The 26,216-nt window shown below is 42.7% G+C and overlaps 1 protein-coding gene across 1 annotated transcript in view; it reads right to left on the reverse strand.

Annotated features, from left to right (window-relative positions):
• Nucleotides 1–26,216, reverse strand: part of ARHGAP10 (Rho GTPase activating protein 10) — a 373,897-nt gene that overhangs the window by 189,836 nt on the left and 157,845 nt on the right. The window contains exons 8-10 of the mRNA XM_052654355.1: nt 25,057–25,186; nt 19,893–19,999; nt 17,073–17,167 (exon numbers count right to left, since the gene is read on the reverse strand). Of these exons, the coding sequence (XP_052510315.1) occupies nt 17,073–17,167; nt 19,893–19,999; nt 25,057–25,186 (332 nt within the window). The remainder of the gene's footprint in view (nt 1–17,072; nt 17,168–19,892; nt 20,000–25,056; nt 25,187–26,216) is intronic.

A 26,216-nucleotide genomic window follows, 5' to 3' on the forward strand; every position in this document is an offset into this window, starting at 1 on the left:
TTCTTAAATCATACACACACACACAGCCCACAGACCCAGCAATCCCACTCAGAAATATCTATCCAAGAGAAATGAAAACATGTGTCTACAAAAACCCCTGTATACAACTGTTCTTTACAACTTCATTTACAAACCTAAAAAACTTTTCAACGATCCACATTCCAGTGTCCTTCAGCATGCATTGCCATGAATAAATTCAGATGACTGTCAATTCAGATTTCCATTTAAATATTGGAACCAGTACAAAAAGTGGCTTTCAGCATGCCACTATTAACAGTACCATCCTTAGGGTAAAAACAAAAAAATCTTACATTCTATGAAAAACACTGAAGCTTATATACAAGAAATGCTGCTTATAATTCTGCCCACTCCATTTTCTACCAGTTCTACCAAAATTCTTTAAAAGTTACTTCCGTTCCTCTTCTCTCTACGCTGGTATCCAAGCAGAATTACTAAATGATGCACAATGCCTGAAATGCACACTGTGTCTTTATTTATCCCCTGCACTATAGCCAATTATGCTGCTGTTACACTTGTTAATTGAAATGTACCTCATAAATACATTCCTGTATATATGTAATGGAAAACAGTACAAGTCCATTCAATTCCACCAACTCTTGGCGTTATCTTTTCAAATGCTTTAAAACAGGGCTTCTCAACAGTTACCATACTGACAGGCTAGATCAGACGGTGCTTTCTTGGGGAGGGCTGCCCTGTGCTGGACATTTAGGATCACTACTGGCCTCCACTCACCAAACAGTAGAAGCAAGAGCCTGTACCCCTGCTGCCTTCCTCATTCCATCTGCAACAATCAAAATGTCCCCAGATATAAAGTCACTCACTGTTGAGCACCTCAGACTCCAAGGATTATCTTAACATGTTCTCCCAAGATTTCTATGATTCCTTTTATCTTGGGTCTCTTTCCCTCCGAGTTTCCAAACTGACCAAATCTTTAACAATCAATTTTTCTAGTACACACTTTTACAGACAGCCCTATTCCCTGCTGCTTCTCAGCTCCCTAAGCACCTTGGACAGAGCTCTAAACTGCTTTTTGTTTGCAAACACTCCCAGGCTGCGAGTTCCCTAAAGGTTAGGTCTTTTAGTCTCTGGTTGTCCCTCCCATCCTCAGCATCAAACACAGTCAAAGTCTATTTAGTTGCCTGAGGGACACGCACTAGAAAAATACTTGCAAATATTATGCCAATTGATGTGCTACAGAAACATCTCTGTTATTATTCAGTCCAATGACATGGGCTTCTTAACTCCCTCGTTTGAAGTGATAAAGAGTACATTGCCATGCACACAGATGCTAAATAAAGTCTCTGGTATAAATGCATACTGCTTCAGATACAGGGGTGATTTCATCTTATCATCATCATGAAAATATAAGTGGGTGAATTATAAAAACAAGAAGTATCCTACCTGCATCCTCTCAGGCGCAATACACTAGGAATGAGGCAACATCAAACCATTTATATATATATATAGTGACATATATATATATATATATATCTGAAATGCTAGATTAATGAAAGCAAAACAGCAAGTGCTTTCTTTAAGTGGTGCCTGAATGCGACGTGGGGGAGAATGGCACGGAATGGTAATTATTTGCCAAGCAAGGGTATGGGGTCACAGCACAATGAAGCATATGGCAAGCATGCCAGTGAAAATGAAAAGCACGTTATATAACAAAATTGTGTGTGGGCGGGAGGTGCTATTTCACCCTCCGGGAAGGAAAGCTGTCTCTCCTGATAGGCTAGAGCTTGCCATGGGGGAGGTAACTATACAAAACGCTCTTCTCCAACCTAAAATCAGTGACGTGACCATTTCACAGCCCATGATACTCGATGTGCGGCTGGGCGTCAAGTAGTGAATGTTTATAGCCACTTAAAAGCCTGATTTTAGTTACAGTATTCATTTTCAGCATTGTTCCTTTTTAAGCTTTAACTGAGATATAATTCACGCCATAAGATTTACCTAGAGCATACAGTTTAATAGCGTTTAATACAGTCACAGAGGTGTACGACAATCACGAAAATCAATTTTAGAATATTTCATCACCACCTTAAAAAAAAAAAAACCCACACCCATTATCCATTAATCTTTATTTCCCTCCAAATACTCAGCCCTGGACACTGACTGTTCTACTTTCCACCTACACAGATTTCGCTGTTGCAGACATGTCATATAAATGGAACCATCCGGTATGCAGTCTTCCATGACTGGCTGGTCTCACTCAGCAGACTGCTTTCCAGGTTCATCCACATGGTAGTGGTTCGATGTAATTTCAAATCTTCTTGTTCATGACAAAAATAAAGTGTTTAAGGGTGAAGTTGGGAGATACACTGCTCTGGGAAAAACCTCTGGTTTTAGAGTTGATTCACTTTGTTAAACAGCAGAAGCCAACACAACATTGTAAAGCAATTATCCTCCAATTGAAAATTTAAATTAAAATAGGTAAGAAGAATCTTCCCTGTACAGCGCAGGGAACACTCACTACTCACTACTCTGTAATGACCTATATGGGAAAAGAGTCTTTAAAAAAGTGGACGCATGTAATACATGTATCACAGATTCATTTTGCTCCACAGCAGAAACTAACAAGAGTGCAAGTCAATTACACTCCAATAAAAAACTTTTAATTTTTAAAAAAAGTGAAATTGTGAATCCGGAGGGCATCAACCAACCACATCTGTGGATACCAAAAGCACTCAGTAGTTCAAGTAGTGAAGGGCACTGCTGGGGGTTTTCAGTAAGAACACATGAAGAAGGAACCGTGGGATGGTGGGGATTCGAATTCAACAAGCAGTTTGTGAGGTCTGGGCAAGGATACCCTCCACTGATCTAAGTAGCTTTCTGAAGACCTTGGGGCATTAACGCCCGCAGTGGTGAAGGGGACTCTTACCAGCAGAGGCAAAAACCTAACCGCAGCCCCACAAAGAAGATCTTGTCCATCCACACCAGCACCTTCGTTCCCCAGGAATCAGGTACTTTCCACATTTGCTCTCAATGGGTCAAGCCCATTCCAAGAGCCGACCTGTAAAAAGTACCCCTCAACTGCATGTATTCCCTTCATCCTCCCTTGCCTGGAATGATAGTTTAGTCAATCTGTCACTGGTCTGGATTATGTTATTTCTGTATTAACTTGATAAGAGAAAATGTGTACACCATTAGAGACAGCATGTGTAAAGAGACATTATGCATCCCGCATGCTACTGCCTTGTGAAATTATTCCCACAATGAACCTGTGTTAAATAAAATATAAGCAAAGACAGTCTCAGGCTCTAAATTAAATTTGTCTAAAAACAAAACATAGCATGTATTAGCTCTTCATTTCTGTTTACTGTCAAACCATATTTTATCATAGGGCTATACCACCTTTATCTATCCATCAGTTGATGGATATTTCCATCATTTCTACTTTTTGGCTATTCTGAATAATGTTTCTATGAATATTCATGTGCAAGTTTTTAGTTAGACATTAGGTTTTCATTTCTCTTTTTTATACTGCTAGGAGCAGAATTTCCCAGGTCATGTAACTTTAATTTTTGAAAGAACTGACAAATAAGTTTCAAAATAGCTATTTGTTGTTGTTCTACAGTTCACTCACTCATGCCTGATTCTTGGTGACCCCATGGACTGCAGCGCACCAGGCTTCACTGTCCTTCACCAGCTCCCAGAGGCTGCCCAAGCTCATATCCATTGAGTCAGTGATGCCATCTAACCATCTCATCCTCTGTCGCCCCCTTTTCCTCCTGTCTTCAATCATTCCTAGCATCAGGGTCTTTTCCAATTAGTAGGCTCTTAGCCGGAGAAGGCAATGGCACCCCACTCCAGTACTCTTGCCTGGAAAATCCCATGGACGGAGGAGCCTGGTAGCCTGCAGTCCATGGGGTCGCTAAGAATTGGGCATGACTGAGCAACTTCACTTTCACTTTTCACTTTCATGTATTGGAAAAGGAAATGGCAACCCACTCCAGTGTTCTTGCCTGGAGAATCCCAGAGAGAGAGGAGCCTAGTGGGCTGCTGTCTATGGGGTCGCACAGAGTCAGACACGACTGAGCGACTTCGCTTTCACTTTTCACTTTCATGCACTGGAGAAGGAAATAGCAACCCACTCCAGTATTCTTGCCTGGAGAATCCCAGAGACAGAGGAGCCTAGTGGGCTGCCGTCTATGGGGTCGCACAGAGTCAGACACGACTGAAGTGACTTAGCAGCAGCAGCAGCAGCAGCAGCAGCAACAGGCTCTTAGCATCAGGTGGCCAAAGTTTTGGATCTTCAGCTTCACCATCTGTCCTTCCAAAGAATATTCAGGACTGATTTCCTTTACAATTGATTGGTTTGATCTCCTTGCAGTCCAAAGGACTCTCAAGAGTCTTCTCCAGCACCACAGTTTGAAGGCCTCAATTCTTCGGGCTTAGCCTTTTCTATCGTCCAGCTCTCACATCCATACACGACAACTGGAAAAACCATAGCTTTGACTACACTGACCTTTGGAGGCAAAGTAATGTCTCTGCTTTCTAATAGGCTGTCTAGGTTGGTCATAGCATTTCTTCGAAGGAGCAAGCGTCTTTTAATTTCATGGCTGCAGTCACCATCTGCAGTGATTTTGGAGCCCAAGAAAACAAAGTCTGTCACTGTTTCCATTGCTTCCCCATCTATTTGCCATGAAGTGATGGGACCAAATGCCATGATCTTCATTATTTGAGTGTTGAGTTTTAAGCCAGCTTTTCCCTCTCCTCTTTTACCTCAACGAGAGGCTCTTCAGTTCCTCTTTTCTTTCCCCTAAAAGAGCAGAATCATCTGCATACATGAGGTTATTTATATCTCTCCCGGCAATCTTGATTCCAGTTTGTGCTTCATCCAGTCCAGCATTTTGCATGATGTACTCTGCATATAAGTTAAATAAGCAGGGTGACACTATACAGCCTTGATGTACTCCTTTCCCAATTTGGAACCTGTCTGTTGTTCCATATCCAGTTCTAACTGTTGCTTCTTGACCTGCATACAGGTTCTCAGGAGGCAGTTAAGGTGATCTGGTATTCCCATCTCTTTTAAGAATTTTCCAGTTTCTTGTGATCCACGCAGTCAAAGGCTTTAGCACAGTCAATGAAGCAGATGTTTTTCTGGAATTCCCTAGCCCTTTTTATGATGCAATAGATGTTGGCAATATAATCTCTGGCTCCTCTGCCTTTTCTAAATCCAGCTTGTACATTGGGATGTTCTCAGTTCACACACTGTTGAACCCTAGCCTGAAGGATTGTGAGCATTAGTTTGCTAGCACACGAAATGAGTGCAATTGTGTGATAGTTTGAACATTCTTTGACATTGCCTTTCTTTGGGATTGGAATGAAAACTGACCTTCTCCAGACCTGTGGCCATTGCTAAGTCTTCCAAATTTGCTGGCATATTCAGAGCAGCACACTAACAGCATCATCTTTTAGGATTTTAAATAGTTCAGCTGGAATTCCATCACCTCCACTAGCTTTGTTCACAATGATGCTTCCTAAGGCCCCCCTGACTTCACACTCCAGGATGTCTGGCTCTAGGTGAGTGATCACACCATTTTGGTTATCCGAATCATTAAGATGTTTCTGTATAGTTTTGTGTGTTCTTGCCACCTCTTCTCAGTACTTCTGTTTCTGTTAGGTCCGTACCACTTCTGTCCTTCATTGTGCCTGCACTGAAAGATGAACTTCCCAGGTCGGCAGGTGTCCAATATGCTCCTGGAGAAGAGCATAGAAATGACTCCAGAAGAAGTGAAGAGGCTGAGCCAAAGTGGAAACACCACCCAGTTGTGAATGTAACTGGTGGTGAAAGTAAAGTCTGATGCTGTAAAGAACAGTATTGCACAGAAATCTGGAATGTTAGGTCCATGAATCAAGGTAAATTGGAAGTGGTTAAACAGGAGATGGCAAAAGTGAACGTGGACATTTTAGGAATCAATGAACTAAAATGGACAGGAAAGCATGAATTTAATTGATGACCATTATATCTACTATTGTGGGCAAGAACCCCTTAGAAGAAATGGAGTAACCCTCATAGCCAACAAAAGAGTCCAAAATGCAGTTCTTGGTTTCAATCTCAAAAATGACAGGATGATCTGCGTTCATTTCCAAGGCAAATCATTCAGTATCACAGTAATCCAAGTCTATGCCGCAAATACTAATGCCAAAGAAGCCGAAATTGAAGGGTTCTATGAAGACATACACGACCTTCTAGCAGTAACACACAAAAAAGCATGTCTTTTTCATCATAGGGGACTGGAATGCAAAAGTAGGAAGTCAAGAGCTATCTGGAGTAACAGGCAAGCTTGGCCTTGGTGTACAAAATGAAGCAGGACAAAGGCTAACAGAGTTTTGCCAAAAGAATGCACTGGTCATAGCAAACACCCTCTTGCAACAACACAAGAGACACTCTACACGAGGACATCACCAGATAGTCAATACCAAAATCAGATTGATTATATTCTTTGCAGCCAAAGATGGAGAAGCTCTACACTATCAGCAAAAAAAAAAAAAGAAAAAAAGGACAAGGAGTTGACTGTGGCTCAGATTATGAATTCCTTATTACAAAATTCAGAGTTAAATTGAAGAAAGTAGGGAAAACCACTAGGCCATTTAGGTATAACCTAAATCAAATCCCTTATGATGATACAATGGAAGTGACAAAACAGCTATACCATTTCAAATTTCCACCATCAGTATGTAAGAGTTCCTATTTCTCCACATCCTCACCAATACTTGTTATTATTTGACTTTTCAGTTATAGTTGGGAGAAGGCAATGGTAACCCACTCCAGTACTCTTGCCTGGAAAATCCCATGGATGGAGGAGCCTGGTAGGCTGCAGTCCATGGAGTGGCTGAGAGTCCGACATGACTGAACAACTTCACTTTCACTTTCCCCTTTCATGCATTGGAGAAGGAAATGACAACCCAGTCCAGTGTTCTGGCCTGGAGAATCCCAGAGACGGGGGAGCCTGGTGGGCTGCCGTCTATGGGGCCGCACAGAGTCGGACATGACTGAAGCGACTTAGCAGCAGCAGCAGCAGCAGTTATAGTTACCCTAATGGGTGATATCGTACTGTGGTTTAGGTTTGCAGTTCCCTACTAGCTAATGATGTTAAGCATCTTTTGATGTGCTTATTAATGAAAGTCACTCGGCCATGTCCAACTGTGACCCTGTGGACTATACAGTCCATGGAATTCTCCAGGTGAGAATACTGGAGTGAGTAGCCTGTCCTTCTCCAGGGGATCTTCCCCACCCAGGGATCGAACCCAGGTCTCCCACATTGCAGGTGAATTCTTTACCAGCTGAGCCACAAGGGAAGCCCAATAATACTGGAGTAGGTAGCCTATCCCTTCTCCAGCAGATCTTCCCAACCCAGGAATTGAACTGGGTCTCCTGCATTGCACGTGGATTCTTTACCAGCTGAGCTACCAAGGAAGCCCATGCTTATCAACCACCTGTGTATTTTCTTTGACGAAATGTCTCATTTAGGACTTGTACCCATTTTAACTGGGTTATTTGTCTGTTATTATTGAGTTAGGAGTTCTTTATATATTCTGGATATAAGCCTCTTATCGCAGGAGATTCCAACTTCTGGGCTGTGGACCCGTACCCTTGCCAGATCAGCAGCAGCATTAGACTAGAAATAAAGTGCACAATAAATGCAATGTGTATGAATCATCCTGAAATCATCCCCACAATCCCCAGCTCATAGAAAAATTGTCTTCCACAAAACCAGCCCCCAGTGGGGACCACTCGCTTTACAGATATGTCATTTGCAAGAATTTTCTCCCATTCTGTGGGTTGTCTTTTCACTTTGCTAATATTGTTCTTAACATATGTGTTCTTACCTCTTATCTAAAGTAGTTAAAGTAAGCTTTCAGTGAACAGAGGGAAAGAAAATGAACCACACACCCTCCTAACCACTGATTAAGCAATAACAGCAAGTTGGAAACCAACCCACCAGCTATTCTCCCCTTTACTCTTAGCAAGAGATTTCCCAGGTATTAATATTAGAACAACACATGGATTGCTCTTTTCTTTCTAAATAATTATTTTTCTTATTTTCAGCAAATGCAGTGTTGATCTTTTTCTTTGCCACACCACACAGCATGTGGGATCTTAGCTCTCTGACCAGGGATCGAACTCACTCCCTTCACTGCAAGGTAGATTCTCGACCACGGAACCACCACGGAAGTCCAGGATTGCTCTCTTTTGTTCCCAGACATTTCCTTGTCTCAGTACTTCCCAGCTCCCCTTGCAGCTAGATATAACCACACAACTCCATCAAGGCCAATGGTATATGAGCAAAACCAGCCTGTGCTTCCTCTGGAAAGCATTCCTACTGCAAGAGACGAGGCTACATAGTACATGTGAGTCGGCATCTTTGCCCTCAGGTGACTAGCACGGTAAATGCACACGAGGGGGCATGTCTGACACCAAGAAGTGTGTCAGCTCTGACCTGATCACCTTCAGGCTCACTAACAAAGAGAAGAAACTCATCTTCTACACTGTTTAATGTATGTTGTTATATTTCGAGTTTTTCTGTTACATGCAATCAAATCTGATCTGAACTCATGTGACAGTGACGTGCATGCTCTTGATTTACATGTACACAGGTCAAACGCAAGGCCAGGCTCCATCCTGCAGTTTATGAAGTATTTCCTATTGTCACAGTGTTAACCTGACTGCTTTTCCAACATAAAGAATAAAAAATTAGCAAAGACTGAAACCAGGAAAGACAAGATAACTTCACATGAAACATGCACTCAGTGGTGAAATGCTGTGTATGAAGGTCCACAACAGGTGCACACCCCATTAGAAACCTATCTGCAATACCCACACACTCCAAAACGGGTTAAGTGTATTTTCTTTGAGCAGAATGCAAACATGGGCACTCACAATGCTGCCGCGTGAACAGAAGAAAAAGCCCGTTCACTGACTGTTGCCTGACCGAATCTAATCCCGGTCCTGTCCCTGCTAAGCAACAATTCAGTTTCATTTAATCCAGCACAAATTTGGTGAATGCCCACCACATATAAAACACTGCACTGGGTACTGCAGTTCATGAGATGAGACTCTTATCCTCAAGGAATTCCTAATCTAACAGACAAGGAACAAATTACTTCTAATTCCCAACAGTCTGCTTGGCCGCGAATCAGGGAAAGAGACAAAATAAGAGCCAGTCCCATTCCAACTTTTGGCTAAATTATGCCTTAAAAATCCCCAGAATTAGGGTAGTGACTCTCTCTCCCTCCTTTCTGATTTTGTTCTAGAAGTAGAAGACCAACAGCCACACACTAGTAGTGGGTAAAAGGAAAGTGAGGGCCCCACAAAGACACTACCCACTGGTAATATCCAAGCTGAACAGACTGAGGCTCAGGAATGAGGGAACAAGTCAAAGGCAACAGAGCTCTATATACAACTGAAGAGTCACATGACCCCAGAGACTCCAGGAGATACACACGGGAAGGTCTTCTAAGTTAAACCAAAAGCTTTAGAGAAAAAGGCTACAGTGAGAATACACTACTTAAAAAAATAAAAGATTTAATATTATTAGTATTTATATAATGAGGCTGCATTATCATACCTACATAAAATGCTGGGCCCATACAGAGTATATACCTTGTCTCCCCCATGAATTCTTGGAAACTTTACAAAAACCAGTCAATCACTTCCACTCTGGCACTGTTTGAAATGCCTAGCACACACCCCAGAAGCAACTATAAAAATGGCTATAAAAACCTGGAGTTCACAAAGGAGATTCAGGTATAGACAATAAATCGGGAAGTTTTTACAGACATACAGATGGCATGTAAAGTCCTGGGGCTGGACAAGATGGTTAGAGACAGGGGATCTAAAGATTGAGCTCCACGGAATCTAAAATATGACACAAGTGAACATATTTATGAGACGGAAATAGACTTGCTGAAATAGAGAATACACCTGTGGCTGCCAAAGCAGAGGGGAGGATGGGGAGCTTGGGATTAGCAGATGTAAACTAGTATTGATATATATATATATATATAGGATAGACGAAACAATGAAGTACCACTATATAGAACAGGGAATTATATTCAATATCCTGTGATAACCCAGAAGAGGATATAAAAAAGAATATATACAGATATGTGTATATGGGGCTTATATAAATATATACGCTGCTGTTCAGTCGCTCAGTTGCGTCCGAATCTTTGGAACCCCACGGACTGCAGCATGCCAGGCTTCCCTGTCCTTCACCACCTCCTGGAGCTTACTCAAGCTCATGTCCATCCAGTCAGTGATGCTCTCCAACCATCTCATCCTCTGTCGTCCCCTTTTCCTGCTCCCAATCCCTCCCAGCATCAGGGTCTTTTCCAATGAGTCAGCTCTTTGCATCAGGTGGCCAAAGTATCGGAACTTCAGCATCAGTCCTTCCAATGAATATTCAGGATTGATTTCCTTTAGGATGGACTGGTTTGATCTCCTTGCAGTCAAGGGACTCTAGAGAGTCTTCACCAGCACCACAGTTCAAAAGCATCAGTTCTTCAGTGCTCAGCCTTCTTTATAGTCCAAATATCATATACACACATGACTAGTGGAGAAATCATTGCTTCAACTATATGGACTTTGTTGGTAAAGTAATGTCTCTGCTTTTTAATGCACTATCTAGGTTAGTCATAGCTTTTCTCCCAAGGAGCAAGCATCTTTTAATTTCATGGCTGTAGTCTCTGTCCACAGTGATTTTGGTTTTCACTGTTTCCCCACCTATTTACCATGAAGTGATGGGACCAGATGCCATGATATTCCTTTTCTGAATGTTGAGTTTTAAGCCAGCTTTTTCACTCTCCTCTTTCACCCCATCAAGAGCCTCTTTTAATTCCGCTTCTCTTTATGCCATAAGGGTGCTGTCATCTGTATATATGAGGTTACTGATATTTCACCCCACGATCTTGATTCCAGCCTGTGCTTCCTCCAGCCCAGTGTTTCTCATGATGTACTCTGCATATAAGTTAAATAAGCAGGGTGACAATATACAGCCTTGATGTACTCCTTTCCCAATTTTGAACAAGTCTGTTGTTCCATGTCCAGATCTGACTGTTGCTTCCTGACCTGCATACCGATTCTCAGGAGGCAGGTCAGGTGGTCTGGTATTCCCATCTCTTTAAGAATTTTCCACAGTTTATTATGATCCACACAGTCAAAGGCTTTAGCATAGTCATGAAGCAGAAGTAGATGTTTTTCTGGAATTCTCTTGCTTTTTCCATGATACAGTGGATGAAGGCAATTTAATCTCTGGTTCCTCTGCCTTTTCTAAATCCAGCTTGAACATCTGGAAGTTCTCGGTTCACATACTGTTGAAGGCTAGCTTAAAGGATTGGAGTATTTTGAACAAGACTTTGTTAGCAGGTGAAATCAGTGCAATTGTGCGGTAGTTTGAACATTCTTTCGCATTGTTCTTTGGGACTAGAATGAAAGCTGACCTTTTCTAGTCCTATGGCCACTGATGAATTTTCCAAATTTGCTGGTATATTGAGTGCAGCACTTTAACAGCATCATCTTTTAGGATTTGAAATAGCTCAACTGGAACTCTATCACCTCCACTAGCTTTATTCATACTGATGCTTCCTAAGGCCCACTTGACTTTGCACTCCAGAATGTCTGACTCTAAGTGAGTGATCACACCATTGTGGTTATCTGGGTCATGAAGATCTTTATAGAGAGACAGATAGAGATACATACATACATATATATGGGGCTTCCCTAGTGGCTCAGATAGCAAAGAATTTGCCTACAAAGCAGGAGGATCTGGGTTCGACCCCTAGGTTGGGAAAGTCCCCTGGAGAAGGAAATGATAACCCTCTCCAGTATTCTTGCCTGGAGAATTCCATGGACAGAGGAACTGTATACATATACACACACGCGTACAGCTGAGTCACTTTGTTGTACAGCAGAAAGTAACACAACACTGTAAATCAAATTAAATAGTCATTATAAATTTATGCTTCAATAAAAAAGAAAATTCTAAAGGGAAAAAAAAAAAAAAAGTACTGAGCTCCAGACCACTCTAACAACAAGAAGTCCAGGAAATGCGGAAATCTGGCAAAGGAAGCTAAAAATGGAAAAGCCAGTGGGGTGGGAGAAAAAGCAAGCAGGTGTGGGGCTATTGAGCCAAGTAGAGCAAGGGTATCACAGAGGGGAAGGTGAACGGCCACATCAGACGCTGCCGCCAGGAAAGAACAGAAGACAGAACTGACGGTGGAGGCGGCGCTCCAAGACCACGATGACCTTCAGAGAACACGCAGCGGAGGGTGGAGGCGAGGGCCCGACGGGAGGGGGCCCCACGAGGACAGGAGGAAGGAGATGGGGGCCCCGGGCCCCGACAAGGACAGGAGGAAGGGGACGGGGGCCCTGAATATGCGGGAGGCCTGAATACAGGAGCTTCGTAAAGAATTTCTGCTGCGTATGAGAAATGAAAGATGGGCAGCAGACTAAAGGGAAGACAGGGTTCTTTCACTGGTGATGGTGGTGGTATTCTTCTTTTAAGATGGATGAAAGGGCAAAGTAGAAAGGGCAAAACAGGTGTCAATGAGAAAGCAAAGGAAGAACTAACTGCGACATCCTGGAGAAGCAAGGAGGGAAGGCGAAGAGGGGATGGAAACGGCTGGACAGAGGCCGGCCACGCGGTCCGCAGGGCAGCAGAGGGAAGGCGGGGCACTGGCGCTGACGAAGGGCCGGGCATCCATTTCGGTGGAAGAGCTCTTCAAATGAGTTCTAAGTTCACAGAGTTCACAGCAAAACAGAACACAAAATATCAGGAAAGGGAGGCAGTCCCAGAAGCTTAGAGAGAGGGGAAAATATAAAATACTCATCAACCAGGAGAATGAAGGAACTAAGAAATGGAAGATGCTTTGTGGTCAGGATTAATGGCCTATCTGAGGCCAGTGGTCATGACTGAATACACCTTCTCAGGAAGAGAGAAGGCAGAGGTGAAGCCTCCTTAATTTGGAGCTGCACAAACAAGTCTCATCAAGGCAGAGAAGGGCAATGGAGCTGAGTGTATTGAAAAGAGTGACTTTAACAAATGACAAATTCACACACTGAAATTCCATTCACACATGGAAAGAAGTGAGGGTGTGAGGGGCTGAGGAAAGTAGGATCAGTTGATTGCAAGCGAAGGCTACTTACTAGGGAAGGGAAAGCAGAGAAGAATAGAAGGCGGTGTTGGAAGGAGGAAGCCTCACAATTGAGATGGCGGCCGGGGTGCCCATCCTGGTGATAAGGTCTAAGGAGTGGGCATGACAGGAAATGACTGAGGGAAGGGGAGCAACAGAGGACTGAAGGGGAGGCGTCCAAGGAGGAAGCAGCAAAGTCCTACGAATTACCTGAGGTGACACTGACATCACCAAGGAAAGCGTAAAAGGAAGGCACACCGCCATAGGAACTTAAGAAGTCTGCATGCGGTTCCAAACACGGAAAAAAGGAAGAAGAGAACAGACTGTAGAGAGAGATACTTTGAGGGTGAAACCACGTGAATGGATGGAGAAACAAACGCCACAGTGGGAAACAGCACGGTAAGGTGCAACGGCTGAAAACGGACAGGCTGCCCAAACTGGGGGAGGACCAGCCTGGTTCCCTGCGGTGACAGTCACGGGATGGAGAGTTGCAGGAGATCCAAGGTCAGCTCGAGTCCGGTGCTGCTGAAGCTGCCAAGGGCTACACCCAACTAATTGCCTGCTTCGTGTACCACTGAGTGGCCCACAGCAAGCTAACCCCACAGGCCCACAACTAAAGGCACCAGCTTCCTCCATCCTTGTGCCTTCTGCTTCTCCCATCGTAGTAAACGGCACCACCTAGGTGCTCAAGCCAGAAACCTTTTCCTCCTTCACCCTGGAATCTAATATCCAATGTTTCTGTAAATTTCTCTCTAAAAAGACTTCCTCAAACAGACACTCTGGCCTCCATTTCTGCCACAACCACACCAATTCATAACCCTTCCAACCATTCCTAAACTGCCATTTCTCTACTCTGCCACAGTGGGTTTTGAAAAATATGAACGTATCACTCAATGCCCTGCTTAAAACCATTTAATACATTAAGCTCAAAACCTCAAGGTCAGGCCCTGACCCCCACTGTCCAGCCTTATCTCCATCCTCCCTGGCTCTCTGCTCCAGTGATGCTGGGTGTCCATCCCCAGGGGGACCTCACATGGACCATGCTCTCTCTTGTCCCCAGAACTTTACACATGTTAATCACTCTGCCTGGAATGTGTCTCAATCAATCCCAGCTGACTCCAAATACACCTTCAGTTATCATTATAGACGTTAGATCCTCTATGCCTTTCTTGAATCACATAACCTAGATTACTGGTCTGCCTCCCCCCAGTTCCCAGAAAGCAGCTCTGGGCATCAGTGGAAGTAAATCAGTGATTTCTTCAAGAAGGCAGCTGAGAGGGTAAGGATCCAGGTTCCCAGCATGCGTGCATGCTAAGTCACTTCAGTCATGTCCGACTCTCTGTGATCCCATGGACTGCAGCCTGCCAGGCTCCTCTCTGTCCATGGGATTCTCCAGGCAAGAATACTGGCATGAGCTGCCATGCCCTCCTCCAGGGGACCTCCCCAGTCTAGGGACTGAACCCACATCTCTTATGTCTCCTGCACTGGCAGATGGATTCCTTACCACCAATGCCACCTAGGAAGCCCTTCAGGCCCCCTCCTCACTTTAATAAGGGAACTCTCTTTTTTTCTGACTTATATATGCCTAAGTGTAAAGTTTTTATTTGAAAAGACATCCCTATAGAGCAGTTTGAAAACCACTAAAATCAGTTCAGTTGCTCAATTGTGTCCTACTCTTTGTGACCCCATGAACCGCAGCACGCCAGGCCTCCCTGTCCATCACCAACTCCCGGAGTTTACCCAAACTCATGTCCATTGAGTCGGTGATGCCATCTAACCATCTCATCCTCTGTCTTCCTCTTCTCCTCCTGCCTTCAATCTTTCCCAACATCAGGGTCTTTTCAAATGAGGCAGCTCTTCGCATCAGGTGGCCAAAGTATTGGAGTTTCAGCTTCAATATCAGTCCTTCCAGTGAACACCCAGGACTGATCTCCTTTAGGATGGACTAGTTGGATCTCCTCGCAGTCCAAGGGACTCTCAAGAGTCTTCTCCAATAGCACAGTTCAAAAGCATTAATTCTTCAGTGCTCAGCTTTCTTTATAGTCCAACTCTCACATCCATATATGACCACTGGAAAAACCATAGCCTTGACTAGACAGACCTTTGTTGACAAAGTAATGTCTCTGCTTTAAAATAGATCACCTCTAACGTCTTCCCCAGTTCTGAGGGTCTCCATACAAACTACCATCATTACGAAAGTAACTCCATAGTAATCACTTGTCCTTTGTGAGGGGTGGAAAGTACTGGGTTGGTCAAAAAGTTTGTTCAGGTTTTTCCATAACATCTTGCAGAAAAACCCAAACAAACTTTTTGGTCAATTCAATAGTTATTGTAATAAGGATCTCAATGAAGAAGAGCATTTGGCATGATCAAGGTCTTAGAGAAAACACAGGACTGGGAAAAATTAATACAAAATTAAAATAATAGAAAATTAAACCAATAAATGCAAGTACTAGAATTACCCTTTCAAAGAATTGCAGATTAACCTCATTGGACAGATGTTCTGAAAAGACATCACTGCTGACTCACCTCTGTCAACTCTTTCAGAGGCAACACACTTACACAGTTATACTCTGATGCCTGCAGCAGAGCAGTTAAGAGCCTGGACTCCAGGGTCAAATGCAGCAGTTCAAATCTCAGCTCTTCCACTTACTAGCTACATGACCTTAGGAGGACCACATAAGGCTCCGTTTTTCTTCATAAAATGAGAAGCATAATGTCTACCTGACAGAGCTGGCCTGAGGATAAAATGAGGTAAGGAAGAGAAGAATTCAAAACACTGTCTAGTTCTTACAGAAAACTCCGTCAATGCTTACAATGGGCGTATACATACATATTTATGCTCAAGTTGTATTATACAGCCCGAATCTCTTCTTAAAGTTTTTTAACTTATCCTTACTGGCTTGAAATTTAACCTCTTTTACAATGACATTCTCTTTTTTTTTTACAATCTTGGCAAAAGGCTTATTAAACCATTTGTCCTTTTCATTGTATTACCATATTATCATGGTACATAAACACACATTTTTATGTACCTGGTCTTCAATGCATTTACTGAATGAATCCCATAGATTCAGTTATATCATCTGATGGAAGAGGAAACATTAATTATTTTTGTATTCTTGGGTCCTGATCTGAAATGAACTTGTGTTTAAAAAATCTCATATTGTAAACTTTTATTATACAAATATGAAACATCATTATCTAGAGACCATTGCTGCCCATAACTAGGGCTGGCAAGAAACCTTCACACCATCAGTCATCAAAAAAGAAATATTCTATGAGCACCATGATTTTCCTTAGTACTACGAAAGGACACAGAAATAAATGCCAGACAGGTAGTAATATTGACAAATGAGCTTTGTTTTTCTTTTTTCACTTCTTTCCCTCCAGCAAAGATTCTTTTCTAATAACTGAAAGTCATATCACCAAAAAAAAAATGATAACTAGTCTTTGAATAAACAGAGTTTGCCTGTGACCTTCTATTACCTTTCCATATATATATATATATATATATATGGAAAATTCCCACACAGAAAAATGAATACTACTGTGTGTGAACAGCCACAACCACCTCTTTCCAGCTCTATCGCCTACTTCCTCATCTTCACGCCTCACACTGTTAGTGCCAGAAAAGGAGGCTTGGATCAACAATGAAACGCCCCAAGGTCACCGTTTAAGCGACAACACTAGTTAAAGTGACTGCAAACTTTGGCCAAGACTAACCTCTCATTCCACAGCCAAACCCAGTGACCAACACAGAACAGCCCACAGCGAATACACAGCTTGGAAGAATGGAAAGATAACAGCCTCCCAGGCCACAGAAATCCAAGCTGCAATTAACTATTTTTAAAGAACGTTTTCTTAGACGACTCCTTCCACGAAGTCCAGTAATTCCAATAACTTACCGGTCAGCAGCTTCCACGTCAAAGCAAAACCTTCTGTCGATGGAGTCAGTATGTCTCCTGATACATTCTTTCAAAAAGAAGACCTCTCCATCCCCCTGCAAAGAATCATTTTAAGCATTTTCACACCCTATAGTATGAACATACACAGAGTTAAGTATCCTATACTTGAAGGGGGGAGGGGAGGCAAGGTTCAGATTCTAGGTTCCTCCATCCTATTCTCTTTTGAACCAGTTTATTTAGAACCGTATCCATTTCTGTAACTGACCTTTTCTTAAGATTTTTTAGACCCTGCTTCAATTACAGTAACGTTAAACCAGACCTTATGAGTGCTAATTCTAAAAGGTGGGTTAACAATATAGTTTCCACGTGTCTACATTTGTTATTCTTATTGCCCTCTTGTTAAAAAAAATGATAATGTGTTTGCCTTTCACATTACATTATACCACATGAAACAGCCCACAGGTAACCATTTCTGACCTACAGAAACTTCAATTCCATAGGAATCTACCTAAAAGTACACGAAGGACCTTGGATCAGCCATTGTGATCATCTCAAGCTAGAACCATGCCATTTATGCGTGTGTGTGCTCAGCTGTGCCCAAGTCTTTGCAACCCCATGGACTGCAGCCCACTAGGCTCCTCTGTCCAGGGGATCACGCATGGCAGGAATACTGGAGTGGGTTACCATTTCCTTCTCCCGGGGATCTTCCCAACACATCTATGTGTTTTGCTGTTTCTTCAGTGAATCACCCTGAATTTACCTTTACTGAGTATTCAGTTAAAGATGGTACCATTTTATCTCAGTTAACCACTCTCTCCAAGAGCTTTAAAAAGCAGCAGAAAACAGGAGACAGAAGAATGCAAAAACAGGTTCTCAGTAAGAAACTCAACAGAGTCTGAGAAACACTTCTGGAATATTTTAGTATTTTCTGGAATGTGAAGATCTCTAATATTACACCAGCATTCAGATGTAAAAACATTTGAAATATCACAGTCATCATATTTTTAATGTATTTATCATTTGGGGCTAAAACAGAAAGACACCACTAAGCAGATGTGTCTTGGGTCTTGAGTCGGCTCTGATAGGAAACTCGCACTCCAACCCCATGCTCAGTTTGTCATTAAAGAGTATGGGGGGTGGGTGGTGTTCAAGAGGGAGGGTTCGTATATATACCTATGGCTGACTCATGTTGATGTATGGCAGAAACCAACACAACACTGTAAAGCAATTATCCTCCCATTAAATATAAAATTTGTAAAACCTGGAAGAAGTGTACAGAGATACAGAAGTTAATCCATATTTATCCTCTCACCACAACTTCTGATCATATAGTGCTCCTCAGAGGTATAAAGTAATCATGAGCATTTGGTTAATGAGTTGCACACAGTTGCTGATCATCCCTGGAGTTTGTGCTCTTATTAGGTTTGATGCTTCTCTTAACAACAAATTTTGCCTTCTCTGTGTCTGATATGTTCTTAACAAATTATTCCTGATTGTATCCATTAAACTTTAGTTACATTTGACAAAAATAAATGACTGTGATGTTAAAAAAAAAAAAAAAAGCATACAAAAACAACAAAACCCATCCCCCTCCAGGGGTGACATCCTGGCTTCCTCTTTTTCACCAGGGCCACAATCTTCCATGTGTATTTCCATATCACAAAAATGTGCTTCTATTATAAGCAGCTTTAAATAGTTCTCAGGACGATGCCAAGTATGTGTAAACAGAAGTGAACTTGGGTTAATTCTGTATTCACAGAAGCAAAATTATGCCCATCCACCCAGCAAGCAATGAATTAACCTTAAAACGTGTCACCAGTTACACTCAATGTTAGCGAGAGAAGCTCTGTGTTGACTATTATTGTTGCTAAGAGTTACAGCTTCTGCTTTAAAACAAAGACCACCTTTTCCACCCAGACAGCTCCTGCGGGCTTCTCACACACATTTCCTGCATCACGAGTTGCTGTGGCGTTTATTTCTACAGGAGGTGCAAACTGATGGTGAGTGTCTAAGTGAGAAGGTTCAAGTCTGAACGGAGAGCAGCAACCTCACTGCAGACCACCTACTCTGTGATCTTTCCATCGACGTGGATATATGTGTGCACGTGGCTCAGTCAGTGAAGAGTCTGAAAGAGACGTGGGTTCAATCCCTGGCTTGGGAAGATTCCCCTGGAGGAGGAAAATGACACCCCACTCCAGCCTTCTTGCCTGGGAAGTCCCATGGACAGAGGAACCTGGAGGGCCATCCCCATGGCGGGGATAGCAAGAGTTGGACACGACCTAGCAACTAAACCACCATCACCATGTACAACGTCAGGCCTCCCCTGTAAATCCTGAGCGGTCAGCCCCCTGAGTCAGGAAAGCACGCTGAAGGTATGAACTGTATCTTCCAGTAACAGGGACGTCAAATAATCCTTTCTTTAAAAAAAAAAAAACACCTGACCACAAAAATCCATGCCAACAGGACATCCTTGGTGGTCCAGTAGCTAAGACTCCGCATTTCCAAGGCAGGGGGCCTGGGTTCAATCCCTGGTCAGGGAACTAGAGCCCACATCCTGCACATAAGAGATCCGCATGCCAGGACTAAGACCTGGGGCAGCCAAATAAACATTTTTAAAATATATTCTTAAAACCACATGCCAGCAATACAGAAAATACAGAAATTATTTTCTGGCCAATTTTATTTAGAAAAAAAAAACAATCTTCTCATTCTAAAAACAAAACGGAAGGTATTTATCATTAGTGAATGGAAACAACATTAAAATGATGCCCTCAAAGACCACCTCACAGACAGTACAAAGCATAAAAAGGAAACACTTACAAGCTTCCCCCCGGATCTGTGCTCAAACGGGATCATAGTGAACTTCTTGGCTGCCTTCCGATACATGCAGTAGTGTTTGACCCAGCTGGAACCGAATGGAGGAGGCCCTGCAACAAGAAACAGAACTTTACATGTTTCCTTACAAACAAACAGATATGCAGAACTCTATATTGCTCAAGAGAAAAAAACCAAGAAAAGGCAACTAATACAGCTCAAGGAAACAAATCAGCAACACAGCTCATCTAAGACAAGGGAAAAGCTAGGGGAAATACGAGGGCTCATGGAGACAGTTTGAGAAAAGGTCCTAACAGTTCTCAGCAACAAATAAATAATTTAAAGACATATTTTTCACATGATCTGCTAGACTGTTGTCTCATACATGAAAATCTCCTAATTGTAAACTCTACTTTTTGTCTTTGTCTATGTACGAATAGCTCATGAGAATTCCAAGAATGCCACCAGATATGTGTGATGGTTTTGGATTCAATTCTGGCCTCTCAAAATAATAGAATTGTAGGATCACAGTGCAGAAAAGTATGTAGACTATAAATCTATCCAGTGCTTTAAGCCCACTAAAGCACCTTGTAAGCAGCTATCCTTCCTAACGATGACAAAGTTAAATTTTAAAATGAAGTATGAGACCTCCCTGATGGTCCATAAGTTAAGAATCTGCCCGCTAATGCAGGGGACAAGAGCGTGATCCCCGGTCCAGGAACGAAGATCCCACATGCCTCAGGGCAACTAAGTCCACGTGCACCACAGCTAAAGAGCAGCCCCCACTCACCATCATTAGAGAAAGCCCGCTCAAAAAAACAAAGACCCAGAGCAGCCAAAAGGAAGACTAAAGTTAAACGACGTGTGAAGAACAGAAGAGGGAGACATCCACATGTGCACCAGAACATTTTTGGAACCAGTTTCTACCTCTTGCTTAGTCAGTATCACAACCATCAGAGCTCTTAAAAGAAAATGGTCCCAAGTCGGGAAAAGCAAGGTCCCATTCAGTTTGATAATTTTTTCTTTTATCAAGAAAGGACATTAAAATTTTTAAAAAGTCAACACCTATTATCAACATCATCCCAGCTGAAAACATAAATAAAGCCTAAAAATATAGAGTTTTATACCTAAAAATCAAAACGAACAAACTTAGGAGGGGGGGAAAGGACTCATTTAAAAGAAATGCATTTAGCTTCTGGAAAAATGAATTACATCACCTTGGGTGGAGGGGAGATGAGAAAGGGGTTACTAGACCACAATAAATCTCACCTCAAAACATCCTCAGTGCTGGGCCAGAGTTTGGGACCCCTGGTGTGGGTGTGGGTGTGTGTGTGTGTGTGTGCGTGTGTGTGTGTGTGTGTGTGTGTGTGTGTGTGTGATTAACAGCAAGCATGTGTACTCTGTTCTCTGATTCATAAAAATACTGCTTGGGTATTTCATTCAACACCAAGAAAAATACCTCAAGAGACGATAAGTATATTACTGTCTTTTTAATCTAAAAAATCTTAGGCTTAGACCAAATGGCAAAGCCAAACCTCAGAATCTCTTGCCCAGGTATCAAGGTGCTTCACTGATTAAGCTGCCATCCCCCCGACTCCACTGGACCCCACTCAACCAGCCCTAAGCACAGAGATTAGTGACGGCTTTTCACACCGTCCAAGTTTCAGGCAATATGACAGACAGGGTGCAACACAGACTCGTGTGTGTGTGTGTGTGTGTGTGTGTGTGTGTAAGTCGCTCAGTCGTGTCCAACTCTTTGTGACCCCATGAACTGCAGCCTGCCAGGCTCCCCTGTCCATGGGATTCTCCAGGCCAGAATACTGGAGTGGATAGCCGTTCCCTCCTCCAGGCCATCCTCCCAACCCAGGGATCGAACCCAGGTCTCCCGCATTGCAGGTGGATTCTTCACCAGCTGAGCCACACAGGAGGCCCAACACAGACTCGAGTCTCGGACAGTTCCAGCATTGAAGAGGTGCGTGATCAAAGGAGCGTTGTTAACCCCTCAGTGCTTCAGTGTTCTCACTGGTAAACGGGGTGACAACAGCACCTTACAATTCATAGGGGTTCTTAGTGCTTTAAATAAAACAAGATGGATCAAGAGTTTAGCACAGTGCCTGGCATACAGCTAGTAAGTGAAGAGCTCTGTCACTGTAGTTTTTTCAGTCCAATTTCAGCCCCATCTCTCTCAAAGTCAGTAAGTTAACCAACAACTGTAAGTCTAAAAAAAAAGTCTTGTGATTTGTTTCACTTGACTGTTAAGAAGATTAAAAAAATTAGAGGGGGAGGAAAGGATTGAGAACCTGGGATTAGCAAACTAGTAATACACAGGACAGATAAACAAGGTCCATCCACTGTATAGCACAGGGAACTATATTCAGTGTCCTGTGATTAATCACAATGGAAAAGAATATGAAAAAGAAAACAAATATATGTATAAATGACTCACTTTGCTGTACAGCAGAAATTAACACATTATAGATCAACTATACTCTGATAAAAAAATTTTTTTAATGAAATATTCACTCTATACACAGCTCAATAGCTGTTGTTCCTAACAGCACCATTAGAAATGACATGATTTTGCCATTCAACCAAAATTTGTAAAAATAAATTACCTCTCAGTTGTTTTTTTTTGGGGGGGGGGGGGAGACTAAAAAAATTAAAACAAATTTTTACAGTTCTGCCATGCCAGTAACTGTTCTTCATGAGACACTAAGACTAAGCCCACAGAAAAGAAGGGCACATGGAAAAAGAACCATCACTCTGCCCACCGCATTTAACAGGAGCACCGGGATCACGCGGCTGCTCCCTGAGCCTCTCTGCTACAAAACTGGTCAGTTTGGAAATCCTGCTGCAAGAGTCACACTTGGCAAATTAAAGCACCCTAACTACATCAAGGGCGGAGGGAAACAGGAAATAAAGGAAGATTCTCCACACCACTCCTTCTGCGTGTGCATGCTTAGTCCCCAAGTCATGGCTGACTTTCAGCCCCACCCACTGTAGCCCGCCAGGCCCTTCTAGCCATCGGATTATCCCAGAAAGAACGCTGGAGTGGGTTGCCATGCCCTCCTCCAGGGGATCCTCCTGATCCAAGAATCGAAGCCCAGTCTCTTTTGTCTCCTGCACAGGCAGGAGGATTCTTTACCACTAGCACCACCTGGCAAGCCCACTACTCCTCCTCCTAACCAGCAATCAGGCTCCACAGTTGAAGAGGTAAAGCGCAACAGCCTCATCATTAAAGTAAGACCAAACTGTCAGAAGTCTGAAAGCATCATGGGGTGCTTCAATTTCAAAATCAGGGTACTCTACAATTGCACTCATCACACACACTAGTAAAGTAATGCTCAAAATTCTCCAAGCCAAGCTTCAGCAGTATGTGAACTGTGAACTTCCAGATGTTCAAGCTGGTTTTAGAAAAGGCAGAGGAACCAGAGGTCAAATTGCCAACATCCGCTGGATCATGGAAAAAGCAAGAGAGTTCCAGAAAAACATCTATTTCTGCTTTATTGACTATGCTAAAGCCTTTGACTGCGTGGATCACAATAAACTGTGGAAAATTTGGAAAGAGACGGGAATACCAGAGCACCTGACCTGCCTCTTGAGAAACCTGTATGCAGGTCAGGAAGCAACAGTTAGAACTGGACATGGAACAACAGACTGGTTCCAAATAGGAAAAGGAGGACATCAAGGCTGTATATTGTCACCCTGCTTATTCAACTTATATGCAGGGTACATTATGAGAAACGCTGGGCTGGAAGAAACAGAAGCTGGAATCAAGATTGCCGGGAGAAATATCAATCACCTCAGATATGCAGATGACACGACCCTTATGGCAGAAAGTGAAGAGGAGCTAAAGAGCCTCTTGATGAAAGTGAAAGAGGAGTGAAAAAGCCGGCTTAAAGCTCAACATTCAGAAAACGAAGATCATGGCATTCAGTCCCATCACTTCATGGAAAATAGATGGGGAAACAGTGGAAACAGTGTCAGACTTCGTTTTTGGGGGCTCAAAAATTACTGCAGATGGTGATTGCAGCCATGACATTAAAAGACGCTTACTCCTTGGAAGGAAAGTTATGACCAACCTAGACAGCATATTAAAAAGCAGAGACATTACTTTGCCAACAAAGGTCGATCTAGTCAAGGCTATGGTTTTTCCAGTAGTCATGTATGGATGTGAGAGTTGGACTGTGAAGAAGGCTGAGCACTGAAGAATTGATGCTTTTGAACTGTGGTGTTGGAGAAGACTCTTGAGAGTCCCTTGGACTGCAAGAAGATCCAACCAGTCCATTCAAAAGGAGATCAGTCCTGGGTGTTCATTGGAAGGACTGATGCTAAAGCTGAAACTCCAGTACTTTGGCCACCTCATGCGAAGAGTTGACTCATTGGAAAAGACCCTGATGCTGGGAAGGATTGGGGGCAGGTGATGGTTGGATGGCATCACTGACCCGATGGACGTGAGTCTGAGTGAACTCCGGGAGTTGGTGATGGATAGGGAGGCCTGGCATGCTGCAATTCACGGGGTTGCAAAGAGTTGGACATGACTGAGTGACTGAACTGACTGACTGACTGACACACTGCACATTCACTAAGAGAAAAACAATGCCATAAATTCAGGGAGGTAAGTTAGCATGTCATCTGGGAATTTTTTTTTTCATAGTCATATGCAATTGCCCTGATAATTTTAACAAGGACAGAAAACGATCTCAGACAAAGCATACAAGAAATGACGTGGAAGCAGGAGAGACATGCGCCCTTCCTGACCTCAACATGGAAGAGCGGGGCTTTGGGAAGGGGGTGCAGGTGCATTTGAGTATGTGGGTGGCTGGGTTTTGGTGTTAACGATGAGGATGAGAAGAAAAGAAGAAAAAGCTAATACCCACCTCACTTCCAGATGTTACCAAGTCATTCCTCCCTTGCAAGCAAACTTTAACAAAGTGTGATGGAGAATCGGTGGGTTGTGGCTGGAAAGCAGGGTGCTCACAGAGTTCCTAATCTCACCATCCTTTCCCTAGGGAAGGCATGTGTTTTCCCCCCAAAACTGCAACCTACATCTTCAGACAGCAAATAAAGGGGTAGGAAAAGTTGCTCCCAAAATATCAGAGAGTTGATGACAGTGCGACTTTTTAATAATTTTCAACGAGCTAGTCGCCACCGCGGGGGGGTCTCTTACTTTTCTCCTGTACATACAGGTAGCCTTCCGCTGTGAACTGACTTGCTCGTTTGTGGTCCTTGGGATTCTGTCTGATCTTGTTCATAAGCTCTTCCACTTCTGACCTTGTTCCTTCAAAACGATTCCGTGTCTGAAATGGATTTTAGAAACACATATAAGTCTTAAGTTCATTTTTAAGTACATTTTCAAGTCTCTGGATAGTTATAATTAAATTTGCAGCATTTTTCTACCAATTTCTCAAAACGTGCCCATCCTTTCCATTTTCTCTTCTTTGTTGAGATTATTGTGCGAAGAAAAAAAATTAGTGGTTAAGTAGTTCATAGACATATAGAAACAAAGGTTACTAGAGGTTATTTACTTTGAAGACTTCTAACACCAAGAATAATTCCATTATTCAACATAAGAATTCATGCCTGCATGTCTCACAATATTATTAAATCTTAGGTTTAAAAAACATAGATATAGGCCATAAAAGGAAGTCTTTCCTTTGCAACAATCAATCTGACTCATTACCAGCAATATAACTAAGTATTCAGAATCTGAAAAACTTACTTCTACTTTGCAAACTACTAAAACTCAGTGTCATTTTTCCCAGGCTGTGGTAATTGCACTTGGAAATGACATTTCTTCACAGAATAAAGAAGGGGGAGGGAAACCTCACCTACGAATAATGTCTTTGATATCTAAAGAGGCAAATCACATTTCTGAAGCGCTGGAGATGGGATGTCAATATCTCTGTCAAATGGCTAGACTGCAAACGGACACGCAAGGTGAAGTGACAAAATTACCCAGGCAAACCTGACGAGTCAGCACCACCAAGTTTCCAGACATTTCTTTCATCTACACTCAAAAATAATTGTATTAGTACCGAAAAACTGCTGATGTGAAACTGTGGAGGAGCCGAGATGAAAAATTATTATTGAAATTCCTCCTCTCTCCTCCCTACAATGAAAGGGGTTACCAAGGGTTCTAAATGCAGAAAAATGATAGAATGGCCCATTATTGGAGAGGGATGGAAAGTCTGATAAACGAAGATTGTAAAGGAGAAACTTAACCACAGAGGCTTATTTTAAACACAAGCTGAGAGGTTGTTTTTAATTCATTTATGCACTCTAAAAATGTGCGGGGCTGCAGAGAGGGTGGGACTCACTTGGTGGCCA

The sequence above is a fragment of the Budorcas taxicolor genome, chromosome 17, assembly GCF_023091745.1.
Source record: "Budorcas taxicolor isolate Tak-1 chromosome 17, Takin1.1, whole genome shotgun sequence".
NCBI lineage: Eukaryota > Metazoa > Chordata > Mammalia > Artiodactyla > Bovidae > Budorcas > Budorcas taxicolor.